The sequence below is a fragment of the Grampus griseus genome (assembly GCF_964374135.1).
Source record: "Grampus griseus genome assembly, chromosome: 3".
Lineage (NCBI taxonomy): Eukaryota > Metazoa > Chordata > Mammalia > Artiodactyla > Delphinidae > Grampus > Grampus griseus.
The window spans coordinates 114,274,694-114,296,256 of NC_139019.1; the positions used below are offsets into that span (position 1 = coordinate 114,274,694).

The 21,563-nt window shown below is 44.8% G+C and overlaps 1 protein-coding gene across 4 annotated transcripts in view; it reads right to left on the reverse strand.

Annotated features, from left to right (window-relative positions):
* KLHL3 (kelch like family member 3) overlaps window positions 1–21,563 on the reverse strand; it is a 110,368-nt gene that overhangs the window by 58,855 nt on the left and 29,950 nt on the right. For 2 of the 4 annotated variants that reach the window (XM_082652129.1, XM_082652128.1), the window contains exons 4-5: window positions 11,393–11,514; window positions 2,379–2,541 (exon numbers count right to left, since the gene is read on the reverse strand). In XM_082652129.1, coding sequence (XP_082508255.1) covers window positions 2,379–2,541; window positions 11,393–11,514 — 285 coding nt within the window. Of the gene's footprint in view, window positions 1–2,378; window positions 2,542–11,392; window positions 11,515–12,243; window positions 12,337–21,563 lie in introns of those variants that run through there. The other 2 variants (XM_082652130.1, XM_082652132.1) reach the window with 2 other exon arrangements.

Consider the following 21,563-nt stretch of genomic DNA (forward strand, 5'->3'; position numbering starts at 1 on the left):
TGCATGGCACAGACTTCAAGGCTCACACTTCCGATGGAAAATGCCAGCTCTAGCCACCAACACTCCACAGTTACTGATTCACGGAGCCACCCTACGTCCAAACTGGGCCTGGAAGCCACAGAATGTAGCAGTTAAAAACATGGCTCTGGAGTAAACACTGTCTGGGTTTGAATCCTGTCTGTCTCTTCCAAATGACCTCAACAAATTACTTCACCCCTCTGTGCCTTAGTTTCCTCAGCTGTTGTATGCATTAAATGCACATAAAATGCTTAGCCTAGGATGTGACCCAAAGTAGAGCTCAGTAAATGCTAGCTAAAAGTAATTCACCAGGACACTGCCTACACACACCCACAGTGCTGCAGAACCCAATCACCACGCCCAGATCAGGACCTAGGAGCACCAAGACCACGATATGTTCCCAACTGCATCCTCCCCACTCTCCCACAGGTGAGTCTCACCATCAGACAGTGAAAAGGGCAAAGGGAGAAAACACAGATTTTGAAAGTAGGGGAGAGCCAAGCCAGAAGAACCTGGGAGCCTTTGTTAAAGGTGGGGTTCGGTACACGGCCCAAACCTCAGACGACCTTGTAAGCCAACTACAAAAGGATGTGATACCTGCTGTGTGCATGCAAGCACGTGCACTCTATAGAAGGAGAGGGCTGGGGAGGGGAGACCAGGAAGAGACACAGAGACCTTCTGGCGTCTAAGCACTGTCCCTTTGCCACTGCACCAGCAGATGTCCACAAGCTGACCTGGGCCTTGGCCAAGCTCTCAGCTCCTGCTGAAGCAAAGTCTGAACACATTCCTCAAGAAAGTGGCTGGACTAGAGAGGGCTGGACTAGCGACGGCTCCCTGAGAACAGAAAGGAAGTGGGGTACAACACTGGGAAAGGCAGACACAGGAGGGACAGCAGAGAAACAGGAGAGTCAAGGATTAGGGCCAGGAAGAGTGAGAGGAATTCAGAATTGGGGTGACTGGGGAACGTCCTTCACAAAAATCATCATCACTGACATCATCCTAACAACTGGTCCCATTTGTGTCCTCAGAAACAGACCTCAGGAAGAAATGAGAGTCTGTGTAGGCTCCTGGGGTCTGGGGCTTGATGAGAGCAAAAAAAGGATGCTGAAAAACAGAAGAAATGCTTGTTGACTTGTGGATCAAGGGGCTAACACAGCACAGGGAGCTGGCAGGTGGGCAGCCAGCAGGTCCTCAGTTAACTTCCAGACATTAGCTGGACATGAGACACAGAACAGACAGCAGCTATGCTGGCGTTTGTTTGGGCAGGGGGAAGAATGAGAGGCTCTACTGCAAGGGAAGGAGGTGGCCATGACTGAATCTATTGATTCATATGACCAGATCCGTTTCCTAGGTCACTCATGACCTTCGTCCTCAAGTTGAAATAAATACCAATGAAGACTTCTTTCCAGCTAAACATGGTGGGCTGAACATTCATGTTCATCACTACTCCCTCTGAAAACCCCATTAAAATAGCAAGATGACAAGCTCTAGCAGGGAGAATGTCTCCAAGAAAAATAAAATGGACTCAACAGATTATCTGATATACTGAGAAGACTGTTCAGTGTATCTGTCTTACAAGAGTTAGCAGTTGTAGCAGTCACTGTGTAAAAGAAAAAGCATTTTATTAACTGCCTTACTGAATAAAAAGTTTTCCGATAAAAAACTAATTATAACTTATCTCAGCTGTAGAAATGATGTTAGAAGAATAAAGAGAGGGGAACAGTGTATGTATATGAGGGGGACGTCTATGAAAGCACAATTATTCTCCTGTGAGAAGTCAACAGATAACATCTAAAACTAGTAAGTCCAAAAATAGTGGTACAAACGTTTTATTTAGGTAAATAGAGGTAAATATCAGACAAAGCAGCTTTTAGCTAAATCAGCACATGTATTTTAATTCTTTTAGAATTGCAAGTGAGTGGTTCTAGAGAGCAAGACTTCATGTGGAAAAGCAGAGCAGGAGACTCTTATCATTATAAGCCTTGCAATAGTATTTGACTTTTCCAAATCATGGTCATAGAACACATTGGTCAAAATAGAAATTTTCCTAAATGACAAAGATTTATTTCAAGACCTAGGCCAAATTACTCTTCCCCCACGAAGTCTTCTCAGATCTCCTTCCTCTTCTCTCGTGAAAATCACCGTCTGCACCATTCACCCGACAATTAATCACATTCCACTTGGCAATGAGCTGAACTCTTCTATTGTTAATTATCTTTCCACCTGTGTCTTGTCTCCCTGACTAAATTATAACTTGTTCATAGCAGAGCGCACTTCTCATCATCTTTGAGGAGTCCACCACAGACCAGGTTATTAAATCCACAAGTTCAGAGAGGTACAGCCACCCCACTCCCCATTACCTGCATAAGCGTTGGCCTGCTGCAGGAGGTCGGTACAGGTGTGCACGTCTGCAAACGCGCGGATACCCAGGCAATTGGTGGGATGCAACTGAGATTGCAGGAAGTCACAGCAGTTCTGGCGAACATCCATGAGCTGCAGCAAGCTGGCTGCTGGGAGCAGCACCTGGAAGAGAAGGTGACATTCTGACTTGCAGGATCCCACCGCCAGGGTCTCATCTCCCCAAAGCAGTGTTCTAATCAGACCACACCCAAGCTCAAGGTCTTTGCACGGCTCTCCACTACCTGCCCAAGTAAGTCCAAACTTCTCGGCCTGGACTTTGAGGCAAGCCCAGCCTTAGTCCCCACTACTCTCCACTTCATGGACCCTAAGCCCAACAGATTCTCTGTCTCCCTACAGACCAGCAGTGCCTCCCAGTGGCTAATGTGTATATGAATTCCCCTTGGGATCTTATTAACATGCAGATTCTGACTCATTAGGTTTAGGGTGGGGCCCAAGAGCCTCCATTTTGAATGAGTACCCAGGCTATGCTTGCAGCTGCTGGTCCATGAACCACACTTTGAGTAACAAGACCCTTATAGGCTGAGTGTTTGTGTCCCCCGCAAAAGTTTATACGTTGAAGCCCTAACCCCAAATTTGGGCGGTATTTGGAGATAGGTTAAAGAAGGTCAGAAGGGTGGGGCCCTAATCCATCAGGGCTGGTGCCCTTATAAGAAGAGAAACAGATACCAGAGTTCTCTCTCCCTCTCTCTCTGTCTACCATGCAAGAACACAAGGAGAAGGTGGCCTTCTGCAAGCTAGTAAGAAAGCCCTCACCAGAAACTCAATCAGCTGGAACCTTGATCTTGTACTTCTAACTTCTAACACTGTGAGAAAATTAGTTTCTGTTGTGTAAGCCATCCACTCTGTGGTATTTTGTTACAGCAGCCCAAGCTAAGACAAACTGGTCCTCCTACCTGGAGAATCACCTGGAGAATTTTTAAAATACTGATGCCTGGGTCTCACCCCCAAAGATTCAACTTAATAGGAATGGGGTGTAGCCTGGACAGTGAGATATTGCTAAAGTTCCCCAGGTGCTTCTAATAATATAGCCAAGTTTAGAACCACTGCCCTACAGCCTTTAGCTACTGTCTTCACTCAAAGGTCTTTATTGACTTGTTCACAAGCTCATTCACCATTTAATTACTGAGCACCTGTGGGCCTGCCTTTGTGATTCAGTGGTAGGTAAGCAAGAGAAATCAGACCCCTGATCTTATAGAGTTTATCATCTACTGGAACAAGAGCATCATCCCCAAATCCACTGGGACTCAAACAGATACACTCTACTCTCCCATCCAACAGATAAATAATAAAGAACATTTCTGAGTACATTCTCAGCAAAAGGAGAGCTAAGTTTCCTTTTAAAAGGCCATGAGACACATGAGTATTTATACTGTATCCTGGAAGACAGAAATAGTTCCTGCTCAGGTGTGTGTGCATGTGTTTTTCCTAAAAGCCAGGGAAGACTAGCTTGAACAGGCCAGATGGGCGCTCAGACTGTCAACCCTGGTCAAGCTCCCTAGGACTTTGCCACAGCTACCAAAGCCTGCCCTCGGATCAAAAACCATGATCATTGTCAGAGTCCTTCTTGACACCAGCTCTGCTACCCCTCCCTCCCGACCCTGTGGGAGGCGTAGATGTTCTGAGAGTGACTTAACAAAAAGAAATTCAGAAAAAAAAAAATCAGAGCAGAACAGTTTGGCTTGAGACTGCATCGCTCAGGGACCCCCAGCATCCATTTCACCCCAAAACAACCCCTGTGTCCTGGGCCTTTGCTCTCAGCTGCCCCCCTGACTCTCAGGGAGAGTGTCTAGGCCAGCCAGACTCCAGGTATTCCTAACCACACGGGCTTGCTCAGGAAGACAAGGGCTGCAGATGCATTTGATTTCTTGACTCAGGGCAGTACAAACTTTTTTTTTTTCTTTTTTGAGTGATTTAAATTCTGGAGGCTGACGGTCTCCCAAAACAGCTCTGAGCCTCATCTCTAGCCCTCCTCACCTCCATGGGCTAAGGCCAAAATCTCTGCCCCACTTCCCATTCTTGGGCCTTGTCCCACCACTAGGGTAACCAGCCATCCAGGTTTGCCCCGGACTGAAGAGTTTCCCAGGACACAGGACTTTCAGTGCAAAAACTGGGGCAGTTAGCCACCCTTCCTCATTCCTGCCCGCACACAGATGCCACCAAGAGCCTCCACTAACAGTGGTCCTGCTCCCAAGCTTAAAAGCCTGCTCTCAAAGGGAAGCTCTTCCTACCTGCAGGCTTAAACCTCTCCCTCACGATAGCCAAAGTCTAGAAAACATCTCCTCTCTCCTTCCTCTGCCCTCTCTCTTCCACTACCCTATGTCCCCAGCAATACAACAGTAAATTACCATCCTGTCCTTGGTATTTTCTGAACCACTGATTCATTCCAGAGAAGGAAAAAGATAAGATCACCCGTTCTGGAGACTTTGAGACCGTAAGTGAACATAGCCAGGCTCCAAATCTGACCACCTGAGCTCCATCCCCACTAGACAGCCATGTCCCCACGGAGCAGCCATAAACTGGGAAACTCAATTAACCTGTGAGCTTGCTCAGCCTAGCCAAACAGATTCCAGGACCAGATTAGTCTCTCCCTGAGAGTTAAGTGGAGAACCATTAACCATTCTTGCTGAATACATACCAGGAATGGAAAGTCGTGTTCCAAACCCCAAAATGACCTCATGACACCCGCCCTGACCAGCACCAGCTATAAACCCTAGAGTTAGGGCCATAGGTTGACCAACCATCCTGGTTTGCTCAAACTTTGCCAGTTTTAGCACTCAAAGTCCTGTGTCCCAGGAGAGCCCTCAATCCTGGGCAAACTGGGCTGGTTGTTCACCCCAGAGACCAGAAACGCGTATCCAGTTACACTAAGAAACCCTGGTGGAGAGGAGTAATCCAATGCTGTCCAGCATACACCCTACTTCGGGCGTGGCAAGCCCCCAAGGGTCAGGTGTGATTAGAGGCTGCAATGGACAGCAGCCCTTTAGGTCCGCAGAGGAGGAATTTCTGAGAGTCCAATCCGCCCCCAGATTGCATACCCGCCAAGTCAAGATGCGATCACGCCAGGGACACACGCCTCCTCCGCCTCCCTGTCCTCTTCTCCCCCACAAAGACAGCCGCAGTTTGGGGCTTAATTTTTCAAGCTCGTGACAACCATCCAAAGAAATGAAATAATAAATACTTTCTGAACACATTCCTTAGATTATACTTTCAGTTTTTAGAACCTCCCTGGATAGAGCTACCCACACAGCTTTCAACTTTCCTACTGTTCACAAAACCCAGTTCGCAGACAAAAATGATCAGGCTTTCCACCTCTCCATACACCCTCCTCCCATCCTCTTTGGGTCCACTTCTGCCCGAGAGCATTCCCAAGGTGACTTCCCAAAATGAGCGGGGCTGGTGGTTTCTCTAATTGCCCCTTCCCTCCTTTGTCTTTGATCTTATGCTGCGATCCACTTGCTTCATACAGGAAGGCATGAAGAAAAGCAAAGGGATTCAGAATGCTGAGGAGGGTTTAGAGGCTGGAGGATGTATCACTGCTCAAATGCTGAGTCTCAGGGATAAACAGGGGTCTGGTCCAGTAGGGCTCTAGGGGCTGCACACAAGGCAAGTCAACACAAATCCCCACAGGCTACAAAAGAAAAGAGAGTGAAAAACGTCCAGGAGGTGGTCTTTGCTTCCCTCTCCCACAACAAGGGCTAAAAGAGGATTTCCTCTTCTCTTATCTTGCCTGCAACTCGACTCCCTCAAGCGGCAGCAGTAACAAGATTAGGAACAAGAGGCCAAACTCAGGTCCTCAGCTTGGAAGCAAGACTGTCCTGGTGGAATCAGTAGGGCCGTGCTGCTTGGCCCCTGGAAGAAGATTGAGACCTGAGAAGGAGCAGTTGGCTGGAATCGCTGCAGGAAGAGAAGACGACCCTGGGTTAAAAGCTTTCAGCTTGGCTCTCGCCGTCTCAGCATTTTGGTGCTGGGAAAACAGGCCCTGGAATGACCCTCAGCAGAGAGTTTACAGGTTCCCTTCCAGCTTGCAAATGGCTTCCCTCCATTTTTCACATGCAGGCACTGTTTTGTTTTTTTTCCTCTCCCTCGGATAACATGAAAACACAGCAGAGGATATCCCGTCACAGAGTTTAGTTTCCTTTAACAAAAACAAAAGGAAATGCCCTGCCTCAGAATGCACCTACTCCTGGAATTTCAGAGAGGCAGGGCCATGCACAGAGGGACGGTACCAGCCAGAGGGCCAGGTGGCAAGGCTGCCCAGGGCCTCTGCCCACACCACACAGCAGGGGGTCTGCCTCTGCCAGCACCAGGCATGAGGCCTGGCACAGAAATAGTGCTAAATAAAAATCTACTGAGAGAAAGAAGGGAGAGAGAGAGAGAGAGAGAGAGAGGTGTACAGATAGATGAACAGGAGAGCTAGCAAAAAGTACTGTGATTAAATGTGTCACTTAGAATAATTTTTTAATTTTTTTATTGAAGTATAGTGTCACTTAGAATATTGACTTCTCCACTTACCAGCCATGTGACTAAAGGCAAATAACCTCTCTTACCTCTGACTCCTCAACAGTAAAATGAAAATAATAGTACTGCCTTAAAGGCTTGTTGTTGGGCTCAAATGAGATAATACATTTAAAGCAGCTAACCCAGTGTTTGGTGCATAGGAATTCGTCAGTTAAACTGGTTTTTATTATTATTAATTATTACGAGCTGAAGTCAAGATTCTGATCATTCATTTAACGAGAAACTCGAGTTGACCACATCAACAGGGCATAGTGAGCTGGAGAGAGCTGGATTCAAACCCCAACTCCACCCCTTACTACCTGTGTGACCGTGGGTACTACCCACTTAACCCCTTGGAGCATCAGTTCCTTCAACTGTAAGAGAAGAATCATAGTAGAACCTTCTAGTGATGGTTACGATAATTAAATGAAATAATGCATGTGAAATAATCAACACATGCTTGTCTTACAATGAGTATCAATAAGTAACAGTTACGACTTGTTACCTCCACCATAGAAGGGCAGCTCAGACTCTCCAAGGTATGTGTGGCTGGGAAGAGATTTAGGGCATCATCTCCCAGTCACTTAACCAAGCCCCAAGTCTCTGACCCTTGTTTCCCCAGGTGCCTCCATGCTCACCGCCTCAGTGCACCAAATCCTCAACACACACTGTCCTCACAGCTTGTGAGCAACTCTCAGCAGGTACATCAGAGCAGTAAGAAGCAACCACATTTTGATCTAAACTTTCTCTTCTCAACTTTTTTTGTTTTGTTTTCCCCCAAGGTCACCCCTGACCAAACCATAGTTTAAAGTGAGGGATAAAAAGGAAAATAGTTCATATATCTGACTGATTCCAAACAATGCAGTTTCCTGAAGGTTCCACATTGTGCTTCTCAGGAGAGCCCCTGAACATGCAGCCCCCTCCCTACTCCCACATACAAATGAATGCAACAGGCCCCTCCAGGGGCTCACACGCCAGCAGGGACACAGACAGGTGGAAGAGGAGGCAGGCCTGACCTCCCAGACCTTCCTTCAAGACCCAGCACACAAAACACTTCCTCAGTGAGGCCTGCCCTGACCATCCTCATCAAGGGGGTGATGACCATTGCCTGCTTCCTGGGTACCTCCACCCTGGCCCCTACCACACTGGAGGGCATGCATTTGCCTGGCCACCTGTCTCCACCTTCAGACTATGTGCTCCTTGATGAAAAAGCTTCTGTGTTCACAGTGCTCTCTGTGCCCATACTGCCTGTTGGCACAGGGTGGCACTCCTCTAAGTGCTTTACCTATAGTAATTCATTTAACCTTCATGCCAACCCTATGAGGTTAAGTACGATTATTATGCCCATAATACAGACAAGAATACTGAGGCACAGAGAGGTTAAGGACCTTCTTGGGGGTCACACAGCTAGAAAATGGTGGAGTCAAGGTTTGAAGGCAGACAGTCTAACTCATGACCACCCAACAGAATGGGTACTATTATGATTCCTGTTTTACAGATGAGAAAACTGATCCTTGAGGCAGCATGTCAGGGAGGGTATCAGAGAAGCTCTAGTAGAAAGGAAGCAGAACAAACCAGAGGCTGGCAGAGTAAGTGTCTTCTCTGATCAGAGGTCACTGAGTCCCATGCCCTCACTTTACAGTCAGGAGACTGACCCCCTGCAGTGGGAAAAGGCAAGAATAAGAGTACTGTGTGAATGAACGTCAAAGCTGAGGCCTGGACCCAGGTCTCCATTCAGACTTGATTCCTGCCTCATCTTTAGTTCTGCAAGCCCTCTGAAGCTGCACGTCTTCACGCTGGCTCCCTCCCCACGACGCTACAAAGTAGTTTTTAAAAGTAATGGTGACGCCATTTTCTCCAGAGTCCTCCGATTACGCTATCTGTTGCTACCTGCCTTAAGGTAACTGGTGCTGTAGAGACCACCACTGGGTTAGACCAAAGTTGCAAAGATAAATACCCAGCCAGGCAAAAAGGATCCAGAATGGAACATCTTCTAACTACCTCAGCTTTTAAACACTTTGTACTTTACAGGGAAAAAAAGCTTATTAAATAAACACATGTAGAAAAGGGAGAAAAAAGCTGGTTCCAATTATACAATTCTACAATCTCCCCTAAACAGTGTTTTAAGTTTGTTTGTTTTTGTTTTGTTTTAGTGACCTAAAACAACAAACAAATTTATTTTCTTACATCTGGAAGTCGGAAGTCCCAAATGGGTTTCACCAGGCTAAAATCAAGGTGTCAGCAGAGGTGAGCTCCTTCTGGAGGTTCTGAGGGAGAATACGTTTCCTTGCCCTTCAGGCTTCTAGAGGCACCCACATTCCTTGGCTCATGGCCTCCCTATCTTCAAGGCCAGAAACATCAAACTGAATCCTTGCCAGGTCACATCGCTCTAGTTCTCTCATTCCACCTCCCTCTTCGATTTAAACACCCCTAGCTATTACACTGAGCCCACCTGGATAATCCAAGCTAATCTCCCATCACATGTTCAGCTGATTAGCAACATTAATTCCATCTGCAATATTAATTCCTCTGACATTCACCCTAACATATTCACAAAATTCCAGGGGTTAGGACACGAACATCTTTGGGGGCTACTATTCTGCCTACCACACTGTATGATTAATGAGTTACTGATATACCCTAATGCAAGATTTTTAAAAATTATTTATACCCCTGCATATTTTTAGGTTGACATCTAGCATTATTCATTAGAGTTGAAAGGATGTAATTTCTGGCATTTTGTGAATCTCAATATTTATATCAGTCTCAAAAGTACCTAAATGAATTTAAATGTCATGGTGATTTGAAATCACTATCACCCATTAAAAAATTTTTTTCCATGCCCTATACATACATGCCCTATACATATTTTATACTAAATTACTTTGCACTTACCGTTACTGCCCAAAAGTCATTCAGCTGTTTAAATTCCGCTGCTAGACCTAGTATGTAACCATGACCTCGCCCACTCCACTCTGGATGGGAAAGACCAGAAATAATGGAATGGCTATGCATTTTACTGTGTATAAAATAAACCTCAATTTTAAAAGGGCAGGGGAGGATTATATCAGATCACTGTAGAAACTATGCCACCCAAAAGTCTGTCTAGGGGCCAGAGACAAAAGCAGTCTGTACCTTGGGGCAGGCTCTGCAGGCCCAAATGCAGGGTGCCTCAGACCCTCAGTCTGCCTGTGCCCTGACACCCCCAGCAGAGTACCCTTCACCACACCAAGCTAACTTCCATTCATCCTGCAGTCCTCAGCTCAAATCTTATCTCCTGAAAGAGCCCTTCCTAGATTCCCTCCTTCATCCAAATTGTTCCTTTCCTTCAAAGGACTTATCACAATTTGTGCATAAACATTACTTGTGTGCTTATTTGATGAGTGTCCATCTTCACCCCTAGACCACAAATTCCATGAAAGCAGACAATGGAATGACCTCTGCTCACTGGTACAAACACAGTGCCCAATAAAGTGTCTGGCATGTAAGAGGCACTCAAACATCTGGGCCAAATGGAATCAATACACGATTATCAATTCGGCCTCCCAAATACCTCAATCCTAGAAGAGGGGATGGTGTTCTGGAAAAGGGAAATAGGTATTTTGGTCACCAGAGAGGTATCGGCCTATTCACCTAAATAAGGTGAAATTTTGCTTTAAAAAACAAAAGAAGGAAGAAAAAACCTCCATATCCCACACAATTTCCATTACTTTAATTAAACAGTAAAATCCTTAATGACAAGAAATAGTGTATCCTGCGTCTGTGTTTGGCCTAGTGACTCATAGCGTTCCAGCGTGGGCCACACCCTCAACCATCTTCCCTTCTGAAGCATGACGCTGATGTCTCACGTCCCCACAGCAAAGATCCACACCTTTGGGTGAAGCAGTGTCTTCACTGGCTCCTATTTCAAGGCTCCAGATGGCTTGGGATGAGGGCAGGGCGGCGAAAGGAGGAAAAGGCACAGACAACATGTCTCAGAGCAACATGCCCCTACTGACACTCAAGCCTGGTGCTTGGCACCTCCACAGGCTCAGAGGCATTTCGCTGACGAACAGTTAGACAAGAAAGACTTTTAACAGCCTCACAAGCCAATACTCAAAATCCCTGAGATGAGATAATGACTGAGGAGAAAAGGGGTCACCCAGGCTTCTAATTCTTCCTTTACCAACACTTTAAACCAGCGTGAGTTAAAGACTTTCTGCTCTGGAGCCCAAGCTCATTCAGAGGGATTTTGGCCTAGTGGTTAAGAACGTGGGTCCCATGGTCAGGCAGGCAGGAGTCTGACGGTCGTTCACCCTTGCCATGTGACCCAGGGCAAGTCACCTACTCTCTCTGGAGCTTCAGTTTCCTCTCCAGTTACCAACTGAGTTGTTGTGAGGGTTAAATGAAATGATGATGTAAAACAGTGGGCCCTGAATATACAATACACTGTGCTATTAGTTGGAGCGGAATTTACCTGGACGTTCTCTTCAGTCACCTCAATCTCGGCCGTATAGATGTAGTCAATCAGCTTACTCAGGGTCTGCCCATCCACATCCTTGATTTCTATCTTCTTGGCTTTACTCTCAGACATGTCACCTACAGTTCAAAACAAAAACAAAATGGACATGAACTTGGTGCCTAGGGTGTGCTTAACGTTCACATGGCCTCCTGTCTTGTCTTGGCAACATAAAAGCACTGTCTGTGCTCCCGGAGGCAGCAGAAGGGCTCAGGCACAGAGGAAGATAGACCAGCTGACATCAAGGTCACAACAACTCTGGGTCTGTGATCATCTACAAACCCAATTTCAAGCATTCCCCACTCTATCTGTTGCCCATTTCCACTCTGAAGGCAAATCTATATGTGATAAAGCATTCAACCAAGTTACTGCAAACTTGTACACAGGGGCCAGGGAAAGTGAACGAGATATGCACCTGTCCTCAAGAAGGAGCACCTGTTCTAGTAGGGCAGATATATAAAAATATATGAGATGATAAGAGCTTAATAGAGGTATATGCAAAGTACCAGTAGAACAACAATTTCTTAAAAAAACAATTATTGAGTGCTAACTATGGCCAAGCACTGTGCTAAGCACTTTAAACTGTTGCCTATTTTAATCAACAACCTATGAGTGTTATTAATATCATCCCCATATTACAGATGAAGAAACTGAGGCACAGGAGTGTAGGTAATTCATTTTGCCTACAGTCATACATCTAGGAAGGGGCCAGGCTGGGATTAAAAGCAGGGAGTCTGACTCTAGAGCCCCACACTTGTAATCACTATGGTGTATTGAATCCCAAGAATGCAGACGAAAGAGCAACAAACCCTGTCTGGGGAATCCAGGAAGGCATCCTAATAGGAGGTCACATTTGAGCTGGGTATTCCACATGCAGCAGAGGTGAGGAAGGACGAGCTGGATGCAGGAATCATCAGTGCAAAGATAGAGAAGTGCCAAAAGTATAAATGTGGGGAACAGTGAGAGGGCAGCACGGCTGGTACGTGGGGTGACAGTGAGAGGAAGGAGGCTGGAGAGGTAGATAGGGGCCAGGACTTGCAGAGCCCAGCAAACCATGCAAATGAGTTTGCACTTTATCCTAAGAGTAGCACCACTGAAAGGTTTTAAACAAGGGAATGACATCAACAGATGGGTGTCTTTGAATGAAATTTTGGATGTACTGGTGGAAGCTGGATCAGAGGCAGGGAGAACAGATGGGAGGCCCTGACAATAATCCAAAAAAGAGAAGACAGAGGCCTGTGAACTAGGGCAGCAGTGGCACATGTGCAGTCCTGAGGCCCCTGACTTCAGCCCGCCCTCTCTATACAGCTCACAGCTCTATCTAGAGCCAGGCTCCTTCAACAAGGGCTGCTGATTTCAGAAGGAAAAGACAGGCAAGACATGTGTCTTTGTAGACTGAAATGAAGGGCAACATGACTACTAGAAACAGGGATTCAGAAGTCCTTATGTGAGTGTGAAAACTGAGCCTGGGCGGTTGTTTTCTCTCTGTGGAATCTGTGCACTGGAGCCAAGAAAATAAAGTACAGTACAGCATGTGGGCTGCAGACGCCCACCTCCAAGCTGCATGGACTGCACATGATTCCTCCACCAATCCCCAGTTCCCACCCTGACACAGTTCTAGATATGAATGACTCTGAACAGGGAGGAAAGGTGGGGGCGGGGGACCTATTCCAGACGTTGCCGGCTCCCACTGCTGCCAGATCAGGTAGCCCAGAGACCCCCAGTTGGTTCTCTCTGACTTTAGTAGAAGCCAGTGAAAAGTCTTCAGCACAAAGAGCCCTGAGACAAGACGAAGAGGCAAAGAGGAAACAGGAAAAGACGGTGGGTTTCTCCTCTGCCTATAAAACAGGCTCTCACAATCTCTTTCTTGAATTTACTCTAAGACAAACAAGAACATACACGCAGGTTTCCCTGGTGGCGCAGTGGTTGAGAGTCCACCTGCCGATGCAGGGGACACGGGTTCATACCCCGGTCCAGGAAGATCCCACATGGGGTGGAGCGGCTAGGCCCGTGAGCCATGTCCGCTGAGCCTGCGCGTCCGGAGCCTGTGCTCCGCAACAGGAGAGGCCACAACAGTGAGAGGCCCGTGTACCGCAAAAAAGAAGAAAAGAAAAAAAAAGAACATACACGCAAGGAAATCAGAAGTTAAATTCATCTCTCCAAACAGCTACTAAGACATTCACAAATAAAGGTCCAGTTGGTAATTATATTGCAAAAGATCATCAAAGATAGCCAATTCTTAGTTTAAGAACTTGGACCTTAGAGGGACTTCCCTGGTGGTGCAGTGGTTAAGAATCTGCCTGCCAACACAGGGGACGCAGGCTCGAGCCCTGATCCGGGAAGATGCCCCATGCCGCGGGGCAACTAAGCCCGTGCACCTCAGCTACTGAGCCTGCGCTCTAGAGCCCGTGCTCCTCTACAAGAGAAGTCACTGCAATGAAAAGCCCGCGCATGGCAACCAAGAGTAGCCCCCGCTCACCGCAACTAGAGAGAGCCCACGCGCAGCAACGAAGACCCAACACCCAAAAAATAAATAAATATATAAATAAATTTTATAATAAAAAAAACTTGGACCTTAGAAAAACGAGCAACCAGCAACCTGACTGCAAGAACCAAGAGACTCAGAAGCCCTTAGTGAGTGTGAAATCAGAGCCTGGCCTGATTGCTTTCTCTCTATGGAATTAGAGCTTGGGAGTCAGCTTAGGGTTTTGTAACCTGGGGGTAAACAAATGGAAACTCCTGAAATTGCATGAAAACATTTGTATATGTGGGCAAAAGTTTGATTTTCTGAGGGGATGAACAAATCATTTTCATCAGTCTCAAATGTCCAAAAAACGTTAAAACACAGTTTTCTAGATGGTGGGACTTTGGGAGATTTTTTTTCTTGCTTCTTTATGTGAATCAAAAGTTTCTAATTTCTACATTAAGTACTTAAAACTCCAACAAGCAAGGAAAAAATGGAAAAAAAAAAAAGAAAACCTAGGGCCTCAGAGACATGTATTTTCTGAGAAATCTACCTTATAGGAAATTGGAGACCTATATAAATCATAAGGACTCATAAAATGCAATTTAATATCTCTGTGAACCAGTAGAAATCACTGCACCAAACTAAGACATCAGTTTAAACAAACCCTGAAAGTGGCAGTAATAATAGTTGCTACTACATGCAGGCCCTCAGGGTTTACACACATTATTTCATTTAGTCCTTGCAATGACCTCAGGAGGTACTAGATATTACTTCCATTTTACAAATTATAGAACTGGCATATCAAGAGGCACTTGCACACAGCTAGTAAGAGGCAGGGCTTGGATCTGAACCGTGGCCTAACTCTAGATCTCATGTCATTTCTAATAAATCCCTCTATAATTTAAACCTGACCCTAACTAATGGCTTTGATAAAAGTATTCCCAAACAAAACCTATGTCCAAATTCTGAGCCAACTTATACTTATTACCCAGTAAGCAAGAACGAAGAGAGATGGGATCTTGTCCTCAACACCTAACAGAGTGTGTGACATATAACAAGCACTGAAAAAATATTTGTTGGTACAGGGAAAGAAAGAAAGAAGAGAGGCTATCTTTTGACATCTCATAAATCCACAGACTCTGATAATTCTAAAGAGGGAGAAATCATCAAAGGCTTGGTCATTCTTACTCCTTCACTCACCTCCGCTACTTTGACAAATATTTCTAGAGAACAGAACATAAGCCCAATAAGTCCTTCTCTATTCAAGGTCAACCCAAGAGGCCCAGTCCAGCCACTTCAGACTCTGAACTTTCAGAAAAGAGGAAATGCAGATGGCCAACACACACATGAAAAGATGTTCAACATCACTATTCATCAGTGAAATGCAAATCAAAACCACAATGAGGTATCATCTCACACCTGTCAGGATGGCTATCATCAAAAAGAACACAAATAACAAATGCTGGTGAGAATGTGGAGAAAAGGGAACCCTCCTACCACTGTTGGTGGGAATGTAAATTGGTGCAGCCACTGTGGAAAACAGTATGGAGGTTTCTCAAAAAACTAAAAATAGAACTACCATATGACCCAGGGATTCCATTCCTTGGTATACATAAAAAAAAAAAAAACAACCCAAAACACTAATTTGAAAAGATACATGCATCCCAATGTTCACAGCAACATTATTTACAATTGCCAAGATATGGAAGCAACCAAAGTGTCAATCAACAGATGAGTGGATAAAGAAGATGTGGTTTATATACACAATGGAATACTACTCAGCCATTAAAAAGAATGAAATTTTGCCATTTGCAGCAACATGGATGGACTTGGAGGGTATTATACTAAGCAAAATAAGTCAGACAAAGACAAATTCTGTTTGACATCACTTATATGTGAAATCTAAAACATACAACAAATTAGTGAATACAACAAAAAAGAAGCAGACTCACAGATACAGAGAGCAAACTAGTGGTTACTACTGGGGAGAAGGAAGTGGGAAGGGGCAATATAGGGTAGGAGATGAAGAGGTACAAACTATTAGGTATAAAATAAGCTACAAGGATATATTGTACAACACAGGGAATACAGTCAAATTTTATTTATTTATGTATTTATTTATTTATTTTGGCTGTATTGGATCTTTGTTGCTGCACGTGGGCTTTCTCTAGTTGCAACAAGCAGGGGCTACTTTCGGTGTGGTGTGCGGGCTTCTCATTGCAGTGGCTTCTCTTGTGGCGGAGCACGGGCTCTAGGCACATGGGCTTCAGTAGTTGTAGCATGCGGGCTCTAGAGCACAGGCTCAGTGGTTGTGGCGCACGGACTTAGTTGCTCCGTAGCATGTGGGATCTTCCCAGACCAGGGCTCGAACCCATGTCCCCTGCACTGGCAGGTGTATGCTTAACCACTGCGCCACCAGGGAAGCCCAGTCAATATTTTATAATAACTATAAATGGAGTATAACCTTTAAAAATTGTGAATCACTATATTGTACACCTGTAACTTATATAATATCGTACAGCAACTATACTTGAATTAAAGAAAGAAAAAAAAAGAAAATGTCTGTTTGTTGCACATCTTTTGTCCTCTGTTAACAACATATCCTGTTCTTCCAGATAGATCATGATCTACTCAAGGGCAGATATTTGTTCATTCATTCACTCAACAAACATGTATCAAACAGTCCCCATGGGCAAGGCCCAGAGGACACAGTGGTGAACAAGTCATGTTCCCTGCCCTCATGGAGCTCAGTCTAGTAGAAAGAGGGATAAGTAAACCAACAATTACAAAGTATGTTAAATGCTAGAAAAGGAGGTTCAGCTTAAAAGGTTCTTAAGCAGGGAAGCCTATACCCTGAATTGTATGCAAAATGATGAGTACACAGGAGCACACATTTACTATTTTTTGTGGAAAGAATCCATTGTTTTCATCAGACTGATTCGTAATGGTTAAGAACCACTGATCTAACATGAGATCTGGAGGAGTCATGGTTGTTCAGAAGAGCAGTGAGTATGAGGGAAGAATATTCCAGGCAGATAGAATAGTGTATGTAAAGGTCCAGAGGTAAGAAAGAACATGACCTATTCTGGGACCATAAGAAGTTGAGTCTGGCAGAAGCACAGCATGAAAAGGGAGGAAGGGGGAGAGGAGCTGGAGATACAAGCAGGGTCTGGACCACTTGAAGGCCTTGTGGGCCATGCTGAGAAGTTTATACTTCATTCTAAGGGCAATGGGGAGACCTTGACAGACTTAAAGCAAGTAAGGGATACATTCGATTTTTTCTTTTGGAAAGATCACTAAAGCTACAGCATAGAAAATGGGTTTGGGGTGAGGGAACAAAATAGGAGGCAGGTTGACCAATCAGAAGGCTGCTGCAGTAAATCAGGTGAAAGATGATGGCAGCCTGGATTAAGGGTCTGTGTCTTGAACTTCTTTAAATCCTCAGGCTCTACTTTAAGACCTTGCACGTAGAAGTCTCCAAGAACCGTAAAGAGCCCAGGAAAGCAAGTCATGGTTCTCGATGTAGCAAGCACACCACATGCACAACAGAGCTCTTTTTAGGTGGAAGATTGCCCAAGGGGGAACAGGAGGGAGGAGGTGCATCTTGAGGAGCCAGGAGGGACAACCTTTCACCATCACAGAAGACTTAGGAAGGCTATGAAATCACTGGCTCATCCTCTAGATCACAGTATAAACCCAACCCTATTATTCAGCCAAAGAAGCCTCAAGAGTGAGAAAGGAATGGTAGAGTGGCGGCGAAGTCTTTCTGAAGGACCAGACATAGACCACCAACCACCCCTACAAAGCTGTATGGCAAAGGGAAGAAAAAGTGCATTCAGGAAGCCTTGTGTCATGGAACTCTTCCTCACTCCTCAGCTGAATCCTTACTGTTTTAATTTAATTTCATGATCTGGGTAAAAAGAAAACAGAAGGTCCTTATCCTTTGCACAGTGATCCTGCATGGGTGTTAAGGTGGTTATTAAACTCTCTTACCACGAACCTTCATCTGTCTAAGTCCTAATATCTGGGTTGCCAACTCATTTGGCTGAAGCTGAGACCTATGTCACATGTTAACATCACATGAGAAAAAGAAATACCCTGTCACGTCCCTGAATCCCAGCTAAACCTCCTGCAGGTGAGCAGCCTATGCCATTTAACTGCAAAAGGCTGACCTCTGTCTCCTGTAAAGTAAGGACATTCCCGGCCCTGCCTTTAAGCCAAGGCTATGTGAGAGTCAAAGGAGATAATGAGAGTCTGAGAACTGTGGCAGCAGGATTCAGCAGAGCTGCAATGATGGATATCACCCCAGCACCCAACCTCCCTGGAATCTCGTCCTTCCTCCACTTGGAAAGGTCTTTCTGCTCAGCTAGGGGCACGTGGAGCACCAAGTCAGGAAGGAAATGCCTTCCTGATATGAAACAGAGATGTTTCATATCAACCCTAACCACCATCAGGGCAGCTGGTATCAGAGCCACCCCACACATCCACATGAGCTCTGTAAACTATGATGTGCTCTACACATAATAAGAGTAAACTTTATTAAGTACCTATTCTGTATTGGGTGCCTTATTTCCCTTACCTGTATCTGTCCCTGGTTATTGTTATTATTGTTTTATTGTTGTTATTCCAGTCTCATAAACAAGCAAACAGGATCATAGAGGTTAAGTGAATTCCCTACAAACCGATCAGGTGCTGGAGTCAGGTCACGATGGCTCCAAAGCCCTTTCCAAGACACCACACCATCTCCCAATGCAAGGTGGCATTACCACCCCTGTGTTTAATCCTCAGCAAAGAGGCCTCTGCATCAATAACTCCAAACCTCCTCTATGAACATTCATAAAACATTTCTTACCAGTGATCCTCCCCAGTGATGATCTAAATTTCAAGGCTGAGCTACTCCAAGTCCAGACAAGTCTACCACAGATCATCTTGGTCAAATCAGTTGCACCTTAATGGGTGCTGGTGGGTGTCTGAATAGTGGTCTCTTTTCCTAGACACTACAAAGGCCTATGTTGAACTACATCCAAATCAATTCCTGAAAAACTCACCATTTCCTTAGAGGCAAAACCCTCAGAAACCAGACCCTATCTACTCCGACTAATCTCTCAAGGCCCTCTTTATACAAAGAAAGGATTCTACTCCCTAGTGCTCCCTTCCTCCCTGCCCCACTGCCTTGGATTAAGTCTTGCTAAACTGCATGTTATGCAAAGATCTTCAAAAACATCAATACATCATACAAACACTCAGAACACAGACATAGGCCAGGGCCTGGCAGAGTCAGGCATAAAGAAAGGGTGAAACAATGGTTCTATGGGATGAGTGCATGCCTGGAGGTAAGAGGGCCAGGCCCTAATTTTTCTGCTTGAGGCTAGTTGGTGCTCACATTCCAAGCCCCTTGCCTCTTACCTCCAGCACATTCCTGACTCTCCTCCCTATTTCTGTTCACCATATATTCGAAGACACCAGTTGAATATCAGCCTACATCTAATAAAAACTGGACAGTAACTTTTCTTTAAAAAAACAAAGCTGGGGCTTCCCTGGTAGTCCAGTGGGTAAGACTCTGCACTCCCAATGCAAGGGGCCAGGGTTCAATCCCTAGTCGGGGAACTAGATGCCGCATGCGTGCCACAACTAAGAGTTCACATGCCGCAGCTAAGACTCCGCATGCTGCAACTAAGAAGTTCCCATGTCACAACTAAAAGTCTGCATGCCACAACTAAAAGATCCATATGCCACAACGAAGACCCAGTGGAGCCTAAATAAATAGAAAAATAAAAACAAATAAAAAATTAAAAAGCCAATTTAATCAGCCGCTGCATGTAGCACAACAGAGCCAGAAGATGGGACAGCTCACTCCCAGGGCTTCTTTTGGGATGGAGTTCAAATGTCTTTTAGCCATGGTGATGAGCCTAAGACACTTAGTCCACATATTCTTTAGAACTTGGTTCTTTTAACACCATAAAATGGTATTGTTTTCAAAGTTTTGGATGACATGAAGGGATCCATATGGAGTACAAACACTATAGTACACAGAACACATAGAAAAGGGCATGATAAAAAGAGGGAAAAAAAACTGACTGGGCTATTTTGGGGAAATTATCTTCCCCTGGGATGGAGGTGCTAGATGGGGGGATGGGATCAGAGGGAATTTTAAGTATTCCATATTCACAGAGAAAAGGAGGACAAGACCAGCCCTTCTGGCCTCTCCAATCACACTATGCTGAAGGAGTGGAGAGCAACTCAGGTGACTGCCCATCCCAGACCTTCTCACAGGTTGGCTGCCTTTGGACACTCTTCTGTGGGCACTCAGACCTCAGTTTCACACTTATTACAAGTTATTCTGGGAAGGATATGGTCAAGGAGTGGAGCTGGTATTTGGAACCATCACAGGACATTTGGGCAATATGAACTCAGAGGACAAAAAAATAAAAACACTTTAAGCCTCAGTAAAAGATCTTAATCATACCACTCAAGTCAGAAGAAAGTCACATGTATTTCCTTTTCTTTGGGGCCTTAAACATGCTGATAGAAATGGACTCAACGAGAGTCAGCTGGGCCTTTTCATTACTAATTTTATGCATTTTGAAGCTGAACCTGATAATTAGAACAAAATTTTGCAATGTTACTTTTTTTTTTGTACCTGTTTACCAAGGTTTAAGCAAAACCAAGGGGCCTCAGAAAATACACGAATCTGATGTACTGCCGATGGAAGCGTAAGCTGGTACAACTGTTCTAAGTGTTGTGGAACTGAGGCACGTGTCTCACAAAAATTCAAAATGTGCACACACTTTAACCAAGTATTTTTTATTCTAGGGATCTAAGGAAATAATCAGGAATGTAAGTAAAGACTAAGTTGCAAGGATGCCCATTTTAGCATTATTTACAATAGCAAAATATTAGAAAGAACTATAATTTCCAACCAATAAGGAAATGGATTTTCAATTCGGATACATATGATGGAATCTTATGAGGCCATTAAAATAATGATGTAGATGTGATTTCATTGCCATGAAAATATATTGACAATATAGCGCTAAGTTCAATTAAGCAAATTTTCATTGAGCACCTACCGTATGTAAGATCACGCTAGGCAGCAGGGACATAGCAGTGAATTTAAAAGGTACAGTTTTTACTCTCATAAAGTTTATGACTGACCAGGCAAATCAGACAGTGAGGAAGTAATGAGATAAGTAGTAATAGTAAAGAGAAGCATAAGCTATCACAAGATACATGTATTACATGTATTTTTTTGGCTTGCCCACATTTTCTAATTTTTATTCTGCAATGAACATATGTGAATAGTGTTTGGATGAGGAGATGGATAGGTAGGTGGGTGGGTGGATGGATGCACAGACAGACAGATGATGGATGAATGGATGGACGGATGGATGGAAGGAAGAATGGAAGAATGGATGGTAACCAGATTCAGTGGAAAGCTTGGGCTAGGCAACATATTAGACTGCTTTCTTCTCTTGATTCCCTCTTCCCTTCAATTACTAGAATCCAAGACCTGATCCAGAAGCACCTTTTCTCTCCCTTTTTAAAATCACCTTGTTTTGCTAGGCACTTCCACTACCCCCAGAGGCAAGTTCATGAGCAAAAAGTGGAGCCAACAGTACAATTTATTGTAATTCCAAATAGACTCCTCTCTCAACACTGGAC